The sequence below is a fragment of the Protobothrops mucrosquamatus genome, unplaced genomic scaffold (assembly GCF_001527695.2).
Source record: "Protobothrops mucrosquamatus isolate PMUCROS unplaced genomic scaffold, P.Mucros_1.0 scaffold360, whole genome shotgun sequence".
Classification (NCBI taxonomy): domain Eukaryota; kingdom Metazoa; phylum Chordata; class Lepidosauria; order Squamata; family Viperidae; genus Protobothrops; species Protobothrops mucrosquamatus.
Genome location: NW_015386695.1, coordinates 449,791 through 464,730, shown reverse-complemented (window position 1 = coordinate 464,730; position 14,940 = coordinate 449,791). Strand labels below are relative to the sequence as shown.

At 33.9% G+C, this 14,940-nt stretch overlaps 1 protein-coding gene across 1 annotated transcript in view; it reads right to left on the bottom strand.

The window, feature by feature from the left end:
• Positions 1-852: 852 nt before the first annotated feature.
• Positions 853-14,940, bottom strand: part of LOC107287187 (peptidyl-glycine alpha-amidating monooxygenase) — a gene marked incomplete at its 3' end in the record, with an annotated part of 108,507 nt that continues 94,419 nt past the window's right edge. The window contains exons 12-15 of the mRNA XM_015815662.1: positions 13,637-13,740; positions 6,154-6,341; positions 4,111-4,211; positions 853-990 (exon numbers count right to left, since the gene is read on the bottom strand). Coding sequence (XP_015671148.1) covers positions 853-990; positions 4,111-4,211; positions 6,154-6,341; positions 13,637-13,740 — 531 coding nt within the window. The remainder of the gene's footprint in view (positions 991-4,110; positions 4,212-6,153; positions 6,342-13,636; positions 13,741-14,940) is intronic.

Genomic DNA, 14,940 nt, shown 5'->3' with positions numbered 1-14,940 from the left:
GTTTTATTTATTTTTTGTTTATATATAAAACTAAAACTATTGCAATAAAATTCAGCAGGAAAAATACTTTATATCAATTATTAAAAAATTATAAAACTCATATACAGTCTTAAGAATTTTGAATTCTTTCTTAGCCAATAACAGTTAAAGAATATGTTGCCATATAAACATCTTGGGGGCATATATACATCTAAGAAACAGAGACTTTTATTGAATAAAATAATAACGTAGCATCTTCTTAAATGATGCTTTTACAAGAAAAATCCCAGAAGAAACTTTCTAATGTTTTTTTTTTAATGCAACATGTTCCTATTAATATCAGATGTCATACTGAGAGTACATTAACTGCTATATTAAGCAAGAATTCCCAAGCAAAAAATGTTTCAGAATATCACATTAAAATCTACAGGAAATCTTGCAAACAAAGGCCTGTTGGGTAATACTAAGCCAGTGGAGAATAAGAACACACATGTGTTCAATGCCTATGCATGGTATACGGTACCAGTTCAGTGCTAAGTTATAATATAATCTGTAGAAACAGCTGACTATTTACTCTCCCAGCTTTGATGCCATATTTCATTCTATTATATATTGCAAACTACAGTCTTTCAACAGTATACAAAAGGTCAAGGAGGACTGTCCTCCCAAATTGTTGTGATTTGGAGTGGGGTTGGTATTTTGCTGAGCATACAGCACATAGAATATTATCATATGACAATGAGGAAATGGGTAGGCAGCACAAATAATGAACAACATGCTTGAAAGAGCTGTCAGAGAAGAAAAGAAGCTACTGCCATTCCTTCAAAGAGGAAAAAAAACTGTGTATATTATCTTCCTCTCATTGGCAGGTACATGTAGAACAGTATTTCCAGCAATCATGGTCATAACTGAGAATTCTAGGAGCTGATACATATCTGGAGATTGTCCAGGATGCAAAATTCTGGAATAGACGTTGTTTATCTCAGAAAGCTTCCCTAAAGACTGTCCAAGCTAATAGAGATTCATGAAAATTAGGATCATTAGTTACTAGAGACCTTAAAACTGAAAGAAGTGTCTTCACCCTCTGGATATGATGAAAAAAAGGAGGAGAATAAGCCTTAGCCTCATATAAATATGTTCCTGGAAGGAAGAGCCATTGAACTCCACCTCTCTTTCCCTATGGGAATTACTGTGTTCTTCTATTTACTTATGAAGATGACTGGATCTGTGGATTTTTATGTACTTATGTGTGTGAAAAGTGATTGTTAGTGATATGATATGTGATATACAAGTAAGTGATTAGATAATTTTACGAATACTTAATTTTCATCAGTAGTCATATAATTAATTAATATATTTTTTCCTCTTGGCTCTGCTCTTTTTGGGGATTGACTTGATCAACACATATATAAACATACATTTATCGAGGTGAGGTGAGTTCTAAAAGGCTGTGGTGGCTGAGGTGCTTAGGATGCAGAGGCAAAAAAACCATTGAGACCAACCTGGACGTAGTCTGGATTGATTATAAGGAAGCCTATGTCTTGGCACTATGCAAAGTCAATATGACGTGAAGGACCTTCCTCTAGAACTCAATGGGATTGTGAAAGACAACACTGAAAATCAACTCAAGATAGCTCACACAAGTGGCCATCAAGTGAGGAATATACCAAGGTGATGCACTGCTGTTCTGCATGAGCTTGAACCCCCTCAGCCTTGGAGTTTAAGGGCTCTACACAGTATCTTAGCTGTTCCTAACACTGCACTTTTCTGGATAGAGAGCTCTGATGGGAGATCTGTTGGAGACACAGCTCAAGAATCACAGTCCTAAGTGCTCCTACCACCTGAGACCACTTTGGACTTTATTTTCCCACATCCTCTCTAGTTCCTCCTTCAGGTCCTGGTACATCTCTAACTTGTCATACTTCATCTTGATGTTGCTGTCAATTGACATCACTACATGTGTCATCACCATGAGGATCCAAAATTGAGGAAAACACATACCATTCATAGGGGTGAGAGGGGAATTTTTAAATTAATTTATGCACTGCTAACTGCCAATGATCTCTGGAAGACTGTGCACACTAACATGAGTTTATGAATGAAAGGTGGGACATAAATATGTTAAACGATTAAATAAACCATGTGCATATAAATACATAACTAGACCATATGCATGTATCTCAGAGCAAAGTATATAAATTGTTGGTTTCAGTGGACATTGAAAATCCTGGCTGATATAGAAGGAACATGGAAAGTGTACAGGAATTTTATGTCAATTTATAACCTTTCACTCTGATTTCCCTTTTTATCTATGGGAGATGTTTTTTCCCCTTTAGTTCAACTTTGCCTTGAATAGAAATGTACTTTTCCATTTTTTATTAGCCCCTTTAGCAGTAACACAACTGCTAAGAGAGTTAAACATTTCAAAATTCTATACAAATGGACATTCACTGAAAACCAAAAACATTAGATAGAAATACCAACTTATTGAAATATCTACCTACAAAAGTAGCATTTTGTTTTCTTATTTATAGCAATTTAAATAGCATAGAATTATGACAAAGAGGAATATCAGGGCAATGAAGTATAGTTAGTCCTCAACTTATGACAATTGACCAAAATTTCTGTTGTTAAATGAGACATTTGTTAAGGGAGCTTTGCCCCATTTTACAACTTTTCTTGCCACAGTTGTGAATTAAATCAATGCAGTTGATAAGTTAATAACACAGTTGTTAAGTGAATCTGGCTTCCCCATAGATTTTGCTTGTCAAAAGGTTTCAAAAGGTAATCACATGACCTTGGGACACAGTGATGGTCAGAAGTATGAACCAATTGCCAAGTATGTGAATTTTGATCACATGATATAGGGCTGCTACAAAGGTCGTAAGTGTGAAAAATGGACATGTCACTTTTTTCAGTCCCATTGTAACTTTGAAAGGTCACTAAATGAACTTTTGTAAGTTGAGGACTAACTGTATAAGTTTTTCAGTTTAAAGACAGTAACACTTATCTGCTAACTATCCCTGATGATCTCTGGACAAGGGTGACCAGCAATCTAGGTTGCTGAAATATGCAAATGGACAATTAATCATTGAATTACCAATATAAAGAAAATGGGTAGCAAAAACTTCATCAGAATAATTTGGTCAATCTTTTTCTACTGAAACATTTCACAGATGAATAAATAAAGCATAAAAATTAATTATTAGTTGCTGGTGCTTTTTCCTAATACACATATTTTATATGATTTCATTTAATAGACACATTTTACAAGCAAAGTTCCCATAGATAAGAGAGGTAAACACCTTCACAAAATAACATTTGCAAACACATTTAAGGTACTGATTGAGAAAATACAAGCTAGGTAATTTCCCTTTGCATATTGATTGATACCTGATTATGTATACACGTGTAACATTATATATGCTATATAGATAAAGAACCTATAGCTATATTTTTATAAGTAAATAATATATAAATTCCATTACTTCTATTAGCCATTCTTTGGCCTACAGTGAACCACAATAAATCATGTCCTCAAAGAACACTTTAATAAAACCCTATAGATATTAATGTTCAATTTGTTTAATATAAGCCTTGAAAAACATGCAATTAAACTTATTTTATACAGTTACACTGAAATAAAATTAATATTAATATGAAATATTAAAATACACAAATATACTTATTTTGTGCAGATTTTGAGTTTCTTTCCAAGCTGTTCCACATTAAGGCAAACATACTAAAATTGTTATATTAGAAATATCAGTGTCAAAATGTACTGCTTACAAAATATATATGGATTATTTTTCTGTACTTTTGTAACTAAAAGCTACAAATTAAGTGTTAATTCAATTTGGAATATAGTAAAATCTAATAATATTTTTGTGGTGTATACAGACAAATAAGATTATAATTATACAAATCAATTAAATAAATTAATTTTGAAAAATCAAATTAGGTTCTGCTAAAGGAGGCATTTGCAAAATTAGAGGTTGGTAATAACTGCTTTTTCTTAAAATATTTGGGGCACTACAAAAGAGTGGCAAGGATAGCTTTATGTGTTAGCAAAAAAAAAGCTTCAACTATGTTTATAACACTATAACAGTTTTAACTAGAATTATAAAATACGCATTTAAAGGGATAAGTATAATATATACCTTGATCTAAAACCTCCTCCTCTTCTCTTTTTGGCTGTTGTATTACAGTACCCATGTTTTCATTTTTGATTTCTAAAAAAGAAAATAAAAAATATTTCATCAAGGAATTTCATATTACAAATAGGACATAAATTACTAGAGAAATTCACCGAAATTCTTATTCCTCTATCCAATCACATTTATATAGATATTCAATCACCATGAGTTGAATCTAGATATAATCACAAAAGGCAAGAGCTTGCCTGAAAGGATACTGGCAAAAGATTAGGCCCACCAGATTTGAGCTAAGACCACTAGACAGGAACAATAGTTGAGTTTGTTGCAGCATAGTGATTGCTTGGAATTTTGTAGTCTAACAGGACCCTTATAAAATGAAGGTATGCATACCGGTTTTACAGGGAGCCTTCTCTTTCTATTTAGATAAGAGCCTACACAGTTCAACCATTTCTTGACCGTAGTCATACAATTTGGGATTTCTAGAGATGTCACTATAGGGAGGAAAAATAAGGAATTCTGCTTCTTCCGGCTAAGCCATATGCACCTAAATTTAGGTTGAATGCCATGAAGAAACAAAGTATTATTTTTGGGAAGAGAATCATTACATTTGGGGATAAAATTTAATTAACTAAAATATATTATCTATAATTGATTTATAATTATCTGTAACTTAGATCATTTCTGTCCATAAGTTATTAAGCCACTTATTCTTTAATGAGTCACAGATAATCATATATGGTTCACAATGGTTCTTCAATTGAAAGAACCCTGCAATGTATCAAATTCTTGTCAAATAAGTTACTATAGGAAGGGCAGATATACTAATCAAGGAATATTTTCTCACAGAAATAAACTGGAACAAACCAAGAGACAATTTCTAACATTTATAAATATTCCAATAGAGATTTGCTCATTGGATATAAAAATTAGAAAAATTCTTTCAGCTTATAAAATGTTTTACTATCTCAAGAGATTAGTGCAATATTGTCAATGATCTGGAATGATCTGGAACATATTTTGATTAATTTTATAACCAAATGATATGAAATTGTTTGGAGTATGGAAATGTAGTCATTGTTGGTATACTCCATCCTGATATATCACATGACGCTAGAAAGCATTATCTCAATTCAGATAGAGCATTACTGTAATAATTTCTCTTCTGGAAAGGCTATGAAGAGATTGGAAACATCCATGTCCTATTAACCTATTGGTTATTTAATCTTTATTTTAGTCCCTTAAAACTATGATTTATTTAAATAGACCTAGTTTAAAAAGTATCTTTCAATCCTCAGTACCATAGTATCATAAAATTGTAGTTTGACACAGTTTCAATATAACAAATTACAGTTAGTTTAAGTCAGAGGATTGCTTTTTTTGAGTTTATGTTTATGTTTAACCCAGAAGAAAGGGGAAAGAGAAACACTGGATATGCGATAATCAAGCAGCTTGATTTCCATAAGATTAAACTATATCTTATCTACACATTCAAGTGCATTTACTAGTAAAACAGAATAGTTTCATTTAAATTAAATCTCTGCATTATTTTTAATTTTTATTTCACTTTTTCATCCAATCTGGATAACAAAGAAAGTTAACACAATAGATAAGAAAAAGATAAAGGAACAGAATTAAAACTCAGTCAATAAACATTAACACTATTTTTAATTTCACATAGAATTAGACCTATTCTAATAACAGATTTTGTTTTGAATCTGGTCCATTTGTTAATATTTATTTATTTGGCAAATAGTAAGATTTAGAGCAAAGTAATATGACAATTAACTCTTAAACTATTAAATACTTCATAATTCCCTACCAGCTGAATGTACTTTGACCACCTGCAGGGCTGTGTTGGATTTTTTTTTGCACATTTTTTTTTGGCTGCATATCTAACTTTTGGCATGTTTACAGAGATACCTCAATTACCTTGGTTGACTTCCTCACAAATATTCTATATACTCAGCCATATCATTCTTTCCCATAGTGGTATTAGCAAAGGAATAAATATTTTTACCTTCATTATGTCCATGGGCCATCATAATCATATCAGGCTTGACTGGAATAGGAATATTTGCTTCTTGAGGTATGCTTTTGAATATCTCTGGCTTAATGTTCTGTGTACAGGTCATGGATGAAACTGCATATTTGGCTTCCATGTAATACATAATGTAGAAATTGCACATTTCATCCCTGGCTGTGCCCCTTCATCACAATACGATAGAGAGAAAAGACAAAATATAAATTTTAGCTAGAGAAGCAACATACTTGTAAAGTTTAATATAAAATGTAGAAGAGGGAAGGACATCTCCTTCCAATTACTAAGTTAGACAGCACTGTTCTTTAAAAATATTTCACATTAAACATGCATGGAGCTCTTGAAATAAAAGCTATTATCTCAACTGTTTGCTTAGCATTTATTAAGAACATTGTTTTACATAGTTTTATGAAGTAGATTAGACCTTAGTAGAAATTCCTAGCACTTTCAGCCTTCAAAGCAAACTTTTTTCCACTGCCAGGTTCTTAGTTGTCTCTCAATCCTATTAAGTCGGTGTCTGCTTAATTGTGGCTTCGATACAACTCATTTCTGTTTTATTTTTGTAAATATATTTCACAAGCTTCCATCAAAATGCATCCAGCAGTGCAGATTTCAATCAAGATCACTTATATGGAATGCAACAGTATAAACTATTTATTCTTTCCTTCAGAATTCTCCCCCACTGTCCTACCACCCATCCCGATGATATATTCCATTTACAAAATCATTAATAATTTACTCTTTTAATTTAGGGCTCTTCTATTTAATGCATGCCAGATTCATTGTATTGCCTCTCCCTTGTTCTGCAAGGCCACAAAGTATAGATCCAAGTTTAAAAAAAAAGTTTCATTATGTTATTATGGGACACTAATTGTAGCATCTTTTATTTAGATTAAGTGATGCTATAATAGTGATGCTGCAATTTTCCCTCAAGCTTAGATTGCAAGCTTTTTTCCTTTTCTTTTAAAGAATTAATGCAAAAGAAAATTAATGAATACAGTACCAGTGTTTTCAACATGACAAATCCATTTATTTATTCATTACAAGTATTTCTATGCCACCCAACTCAAAACATACTCCTAACAGTTTACACAAAATATTAAATATAAAAGCTAAATGAAATTCAAGACAAATAGAAATCAGTGCCCACCCAAGTAATAGTCAACCACTAATCCACAAATGACAGCTCCAACAAACTTGTCTGCACTAGATATAGCTTGCAGAAAGCCAGTAGAGAGGATGCCAAGTGCACCTCTGGGAACAAGGGATTCTGCAATATGGGGACAGACAAAAAAAAGATTACATAGGATCTGCGTTGTTTGCTATTTATACAGAGACATACATGAGCATTATTCCTCTGCCTGTCCAGACATAGCAAATTCCATCTAGAAAAGACAGTCCTTAAGGAACACCAAGCCATATAGGGCTATATTAGTCAAATCCATAATCTTAAATAGGAACTTGAGATAATCCATACAGCAGCCAGATAATAGATATAATATTTACACAGCAGCACTCACTCACTAATCACCTTAGTTGCCTTATTTTGTACTAACTATAGCTTCCAAAATAGTCTCATGTGGAAAGTGTTACAGTAATCTAAGTGAGTAAGTAATAAGAGCATTGCTAGACTATCTTGGTCCAAACTGAGCAAAAATTAGTATATAAATCTCAGCTGGAAAAAGACCATCCAGAGTTGTTGCTCTTGCAACAACTTTATGGAGAACATAAGAATATGAGAACAGCCTGATTGGATTATGCCTAAACTATCTATCTAGCATTCTGTTTCAAACAGTGCACCCCAGATGCATCTAGAAGTCCACAAATAAGAAATCCAGGCAGCTGTTCTTTCCCATTGTTGCTTCTGGGTATCTAATATGTGAAGCCAAATTGCATCTGTATTTGGAGCCAACACTCAGTAATCAGGGCTAGTAGAAAATTCTCTAATCTCCTTTTCCGCCAATACCGCTAAGTTGATTAGATGCCAATGAAGAAACTTTTCTTATCAATTTTAATTTTTCTATTAGTCATTAGGTAATTTCTAATTCTTGTCAGTGATGGAGAAACATGTTCTTTGCTCAATTTACCATCCATAATTCTATAAATCTGAAACATTTCTAAGCATTTTTTGCCAATGTAAACAGCCCAAATTATTGCTTGCTATGCTTACATGGAAAGTATTCATACCTTCTGATCAACTGACTTTTCTGTTGTCCTCTTGTATATGTTTTTCAGCCCCATGGTATCTTTTCTTGAGACATGATAACAAGAACTGTACTCAGATACTAGATGTGGGGTAACATTTCATAGGGATGTTAAAATATTAGCTGACTTATTATCTATTTCCTACTGACCTTTATCAAGGAAGTTGTCTTCTTTACAAATTCTGCACATTGTGTAAATGATTTCATTTACTCCAATATTTTTTTCTTGGTTAACCACTAGCAATTCAATCATTATTTGATTACAGGAATATGAATTCCTAGCCCTAATAAGGCTCACTTTGTACTTCCTGATGTTGAATTGTACTTTCTTTTAACGTCCTAGTCAACAAGTCTAGAGAGAAGCGATTCATAGTCTATTTGTTTCTTCACTCCTTAAATAATTTTTATCTCCTCAGAATCAAAAACCGAGAGTTGTAAACTATATAAATTGAATTAATTAAACAAAGAAATAAAATTTTGCCACCTCATAGGGTAGACTAGATTGATTTCTATATCAACATATTAAATAGCACTAGGCCTGAAACAGATGTATTGATGCTTAACTTCTTATCTCTTTCCACTGTGAAAACTGCCATTTTATTCCTATTCTTTATTTTCTTTTGTTCAATCTGTTACTGATTGCTCAGCTGCCCCAAGTCTTTGATGAGGAAATTTATGAAAAGCTTCTGGAAAGTCTAAATATACAATGTCAGCGACCTTGTATAATAATTGTGAAACTAGAATGTTTGTGAACAAACATTAACTCTATCTTACTGGGATTGAGTTGAAGCTTGTTTCTACCTCTTGAGTCCCACATTAAGTTCCAGATATTAGGCTTAGATACCCATAGCACCTCTATCCCAGCGTCACCCTGGGTATAATTGTATGCTACTTCACTCTGGAGTGATGAAATAGTGTACAATTATATCTTGTACAAACTAGTGATGATCTCTCCCAGCAGATGTATATAGTGGTTGAAAAGCAATGGGGACAAAGCTGAATATTTACCCATTCGTATAACTGTTCCTTATCTATCACTGCTGATTAGAAGTGTCTACTAGGCTAGGTAACTTTGAAGAAGGAAGATAAGAAGAAAATGGACTCTTTTGAACTTTGATATTGGAAAATATTTCTGAGAATACTATAGACAGTCAAGAAAACAAACCAATGAATCACCAGATGACTCAACCCAGAGCTCTCACTTAAAGATTTAATGACAAACTCAAATTATACTACACTGGACATAGTATACAAAGATGTGGCTTCTTAGAGAAGGTTCTAATACTGGGAAAGATGAAAGGAGAAAGAACAAGATGACCAGCAGCTTCCTAGCTGAACTCAGTTACCAATGGTGGCCCTGTTGGAAGATCTGAAGGACCAGATTAGGGACAAAATCTATCTTTGTGGTTGCTAGGAGCCAACATTAACTTGATGCCACTAATCAATTAATACAAACTAAGGTAGAGTGTAACCACTACAAAAGATATCTCCAACCTTCAATCCCCATAGGCGATCCAGTACCACGGTTGAAATATTGAAATCCACAAAGAGGTCTAAAATGATTGCTAGATCCTGAAAATATTATCCACTAGAACAGCTAGTACTATTTTTATTCTGTGCCCAGGCCTGAACTCAAACTGAAAAAGATCCTATAATTTGTTTCACCAGGAACCCTGCTTCTTAAACAAGAATTAATAGAATATTTAAACATCTTTCTTCAGAAATAAAAAAAATATTCCTGCATACAGAACATCTAACAGTTGCTTCAAGAGGTTTATACTGATAATACATTCATTTTGAAATCATTTTGTTAAGAAGGCTAAATGGAAAGAAAAGATGTGTGAAACACAGAAAGATATAGAAGGGGGAATGAAGACAAGTGAAAAGCTTTGTCTTTCTCTCCCATCAATTAATTTTCACAATCAAATCAGTCAGCCTACACTTATAAAATGATGTGGGGGTGGACTCTCTGCAGCTTCCAAAGACATCGGTGCTTACTCTTATCCTGTGGCATCATGCAGCATTCATTTATTTACCATAGCAACAATAATGACATCTGTTAGGAAGCGAATGAGACCTTCCCAAAAGAGAATTGGTATCCAGTCTTTTTAAAATATGGAACCATTCCAGAAAGCTGCTTTGCCTCAGCAAGATTAGTGTTAGCCTCCTCCTTTTAAAATTCATTTCCTCTCCTTCCAGTTGATTTAGATAGCTGTCAGAAATCTGCCACCTCTTTAAAACATAAATAAAACACTGAAGTGTAATTGAGAAATAAAACTAACTTTCCTACATGTATTAACAATATCCAAACATTGTCAATATTTTTTAACATAGCACATTTGTTTTCCTTGGCAGATAAAGAAGTAGGTTATTTGTTATAACTTTAGTTATTAATGAGAAACAAGATATCAGTGGCAGACAAAACTGGTTTCCTTTTTTATTTGTTGAAAAACAATGAGCAATTAGACACTTGTTTGCTCTACAAATATGAATGGGGAATCTTTTGTAGAATCGTTTGCTCTACAAATATGAATGGGGAATTATTTTTTGAAAGTAACTTTTCAGAAACCGTGTGTCAATTGTTGAGAACAGATGGCAAAAGAAGAGCTGGACATGACAAGCCCTGCCATTCAAATACGGTTTCTCCCAATTTTTTTCTAAGAATTACTGATGGATGCAGAACAGTTGCAAAATATTGAGTCTGATTGAATTATTGTTTAGGTAACTGTTTCAGCTTCTTAGGTATCATTGTAGAAGGATTTTTACCTTCTCTATCTGTCAATGGGTCCCATTTTATTTCACACTAGTGCTGTATTTATCTATTGTTTGCAGTTTGTTTGCTTTTTTTCTACCCAGCTTAAACAAAGAGACTGGGCAGTGTACCAAAGTCAAATACAAATACAAATCCCAAAGAAACAAACACAATACATTAAAAGTCAACTCATACCACAAAATCATTACTAAACATCCAACAACTACTCATCAAGACCAAAGACCTGGAGAAAGAGCCAGGATTTGACTACCCTTCTAAAGACATGCAAGGTCAGGACCAACTATATATTTGGAAGCAAATTGCAGGGGCTACAAACTTGCCTCCAAGGTCTCATAAAGTGGCGTTTTGTCATTGAAAAGACTTGGGTATGTTGTCCTTACTAAAGTATATGGGATGGATAGATACCAAGAGAGCGGGAGGAGTCCTGCAAATAACTCTTTTTTTTATGTCTATTTATTTAAAAGATTTGTTTGACCATCCATTTATATATAAAAACCCTGGAAACTCAGAGCCTGACAATAAAATGTAATAATAAACAAAAAATATCATCAACAAAAATGTATCTCACGGTGTGTGGTAGAATCTGGTATAGAGTCGCTAGTGGGAAGAAGTCTTTCAGGAGGAACTAAGAGCAAATCTTAGTTTGCTCTTAGTTCCAGAATCTTTGCTATGTAGGAAGAGGTACAGAGTGGACCCTCCTTAAGTGTTCGCAGGATATATTTGATAGTTATGTAGATTGTGTTTTACTCCTGCAGATTCCTTCTATAGCTGAATGACAATAAAGAAACTACTCTGCGTAAAATATCATGTTGTTGTGCCTGACACAGTACCCACAGGTCACCACTTCTCCATGCATCCACTGGATTCCACTTCCATCTTAGCTCAATGCTTGGAAGACCAGGTCTTTATAGTTTTATGGATAGCCAAGATGACTTGGGATCTCAGGGAGGAAGCTGATCTGAAGGGCAGAGTCAGTTATGGAGAAGGTACACTTCACCAGACAGCATTTAAGGGAACAGAGTGCCTACCTACCCTATCTGACTGTCATTTCATTTCATTTTGCCATCCTCCCCAGCAGAGAGCATATAAAATCTAGTATTAAGTTTAAACAAAAACATGCCCAAACAAAACAGCCCACACTAAAAACAGCCATTAAAAGACATCCCAACAGGACCCTCTTAAAAGGCTTTATAAGTGATAACCAGCACCTTGAATTGCTTCTAGAAATTTACTGTGAAGTATCAAAGATTGATAAGAGATCATGGAGGGCTAAGATGGATGAGTACTCACATCCAGAGTCCATAACTAGTCAAAAATAAGCACAACCAAAGTTGTCTCAGTGCTAATTTGCTTGAAGACCATAGTGGAATGGACATTGTATGAAGGGTGGGTTCATGTGATTTTTCACTTAACCATCTTGTTTATCAATGGAGTTGCCAGTCTCAATTGCGGTCTATATAGAACCGGATTCTATACATACCATATAATTTGAGTAAAAAAAGCTCTTATATGGTTTTAATAAGGTACTCAAGCAAGAACTCTCTACTTTACTTTGCTCTGCTCTGCCCTACCCTACAAGCTTTATAGTTGGTGAATTTGGAGATGAAGGTGATCATTTTTGTGCCATATTGTATTAATTCTATGAACAAGGAACAGGTACTGTATTTTAGAAACAGCATCTTCATCATGCCACATGTTCACCACTAGAACAAATTAATTCTTTATTCCTTGAAAATGAACTAATTTTCTATAATCACTATGAATGGTAGCATATAATGCCTTTAAAAATGATCATTTATACATCTAAATTTCATTGGGATATGTAACATGATATACACTAATTGATCCTAGCTGATTCTACTAAGTTGCAGAATAGATGTCATTGTAAGGGCTTCACACATATACTGTGTGTACTAGATCAAATCTGTCAGGCTTCAGAGGGCTCAGCAGCAAATGCTGACTCTGCAGACCTACAACCCCTTATTCATTACTTGGCTAATCTTGGCAGACGATTCTCAGAAACCTCAGCTAGATGAGAGTCTTTATTGGAAAAAGACTAAATCCTGTAACACAACAGTTGACTGTCATAGTACAATAAGGAATTCTGACCATATTATGTCTACTCTCCAGGATTTAAACACTTGGGCTTTCTTGTCTTGCTTTTCTCAGCCAACTGAAATTTGGCCAGTCTCTTGATAGCTTTGATACAAATGGAATACATTTTCACAATACTACTCACTAATCCCAAAACTGATGATTCCAGATTTGTCAGTTACATTATTAGTCACAACAATGATCTGATTAATGGGAAGGTGAAAAAAAAAATCTTTGGGGAGTCTTCACTTGTAGCATCAATACCCTTATCTGTTTTCACTGGCAAAACAGGAAACATTAACAGCTAAGATATTCTGCATGGAATAACCATTTTTGATTCTCAGACTTTTATATAAACACTAACTTAATACAAATACTAACACAAACACACCCTATATAAGTTTCTGAGGATCTGCCTTCACCAGTAAAGACGCATCTTGCGGCCAGAATATCACCATACTTGACTTCTACAGGATTTTCCACAGGATAAAATGCCTGAGAAATGAAACAATAGGAATAATAATGTCAAGCTGTTAGAAAATTGTCTTTCCTCTATTATCTTTATTAACCATTAGAAATGTATAAAATGTATCATCGGAATGTGTTTTGTATTTCATATTTTGGGCTGCTTTGGTATACAATTTAAACATTTTCTTTTTTATGGATGAAAATAATTTATTATTTTATATCATGAAATAAACTTAATTCTCTTTCTTTATTAATCAAAAATTATTATTTGAAGCTTGCCTAAAGATGGAAATTCTGCTTTTCTGCCACTTTCATAAGATCCTGTAAAAGGAATCATGTTGGGTACTGTAGTAGCACTGATGTTGGTTGAATTTTGTAAACCTGACTTATTGGCAAGTCAGAGACTCACTGGGTATGTTCTTTACTGTGTCAAATGATCTATAACGCACAGCATGCAAACACTTTAAAACACACAAATTCTTCCTTTGAGATAGAAAACAGAAAAGAAACTACTCTTTATAAAAACAGGAGAGAAAAGAAATTATGCCTCCAGGTTATTTACCTTAAAAAAATACCTGATTAACAGGTTAGGACATTCTCCATCTGTATTGGTTAATTATACAATATATATGGCATTAAATTATATAAATTGAAATTATTAGAATGTTACTGACAAAGTTTTATGTAATTCTGTGACAGTAAATGGAAGGGATATTATGACCTGTTTTCAACAGTGTGGCTGAATGCTGTCCCCATTTCTTTCTGTTTGCCAAAAATAGACATAGTAAAAGAATCCGATGAAATAAATTTAATACCAAAATGTACTACATGGTTTATACTTAACTGTATAGTGATATATATCATTTAGTATCAACTACAATATTAAAGATATCTGACTGCATATTAGTCACTGTATTCCACCATTTTTATGTGTATATTAAATATACATTAAGTGTCCGTGTGTGTTTGATGTGTATATGTATTAAACAAGCTCTCTATTTTTACCTGCATTAGAGTACTTCATAGTACTAAAGGAGGCCGTGGTGAGGCCCCTCCTCAAGAAGCCTTCCCTGGACCCAGACGAGTTGGCCAATTATCGCCCGGTCTCCAACCTTCGCTTTGCGGCGAAGGTTGTTGAGAGTGTGGTTGCGCAGCAATTCCCTCGGCACCTGGATGAAACAGACTATCTAGACCCATACCAGTCGGGCTTCAGGCCGGGACACAGCA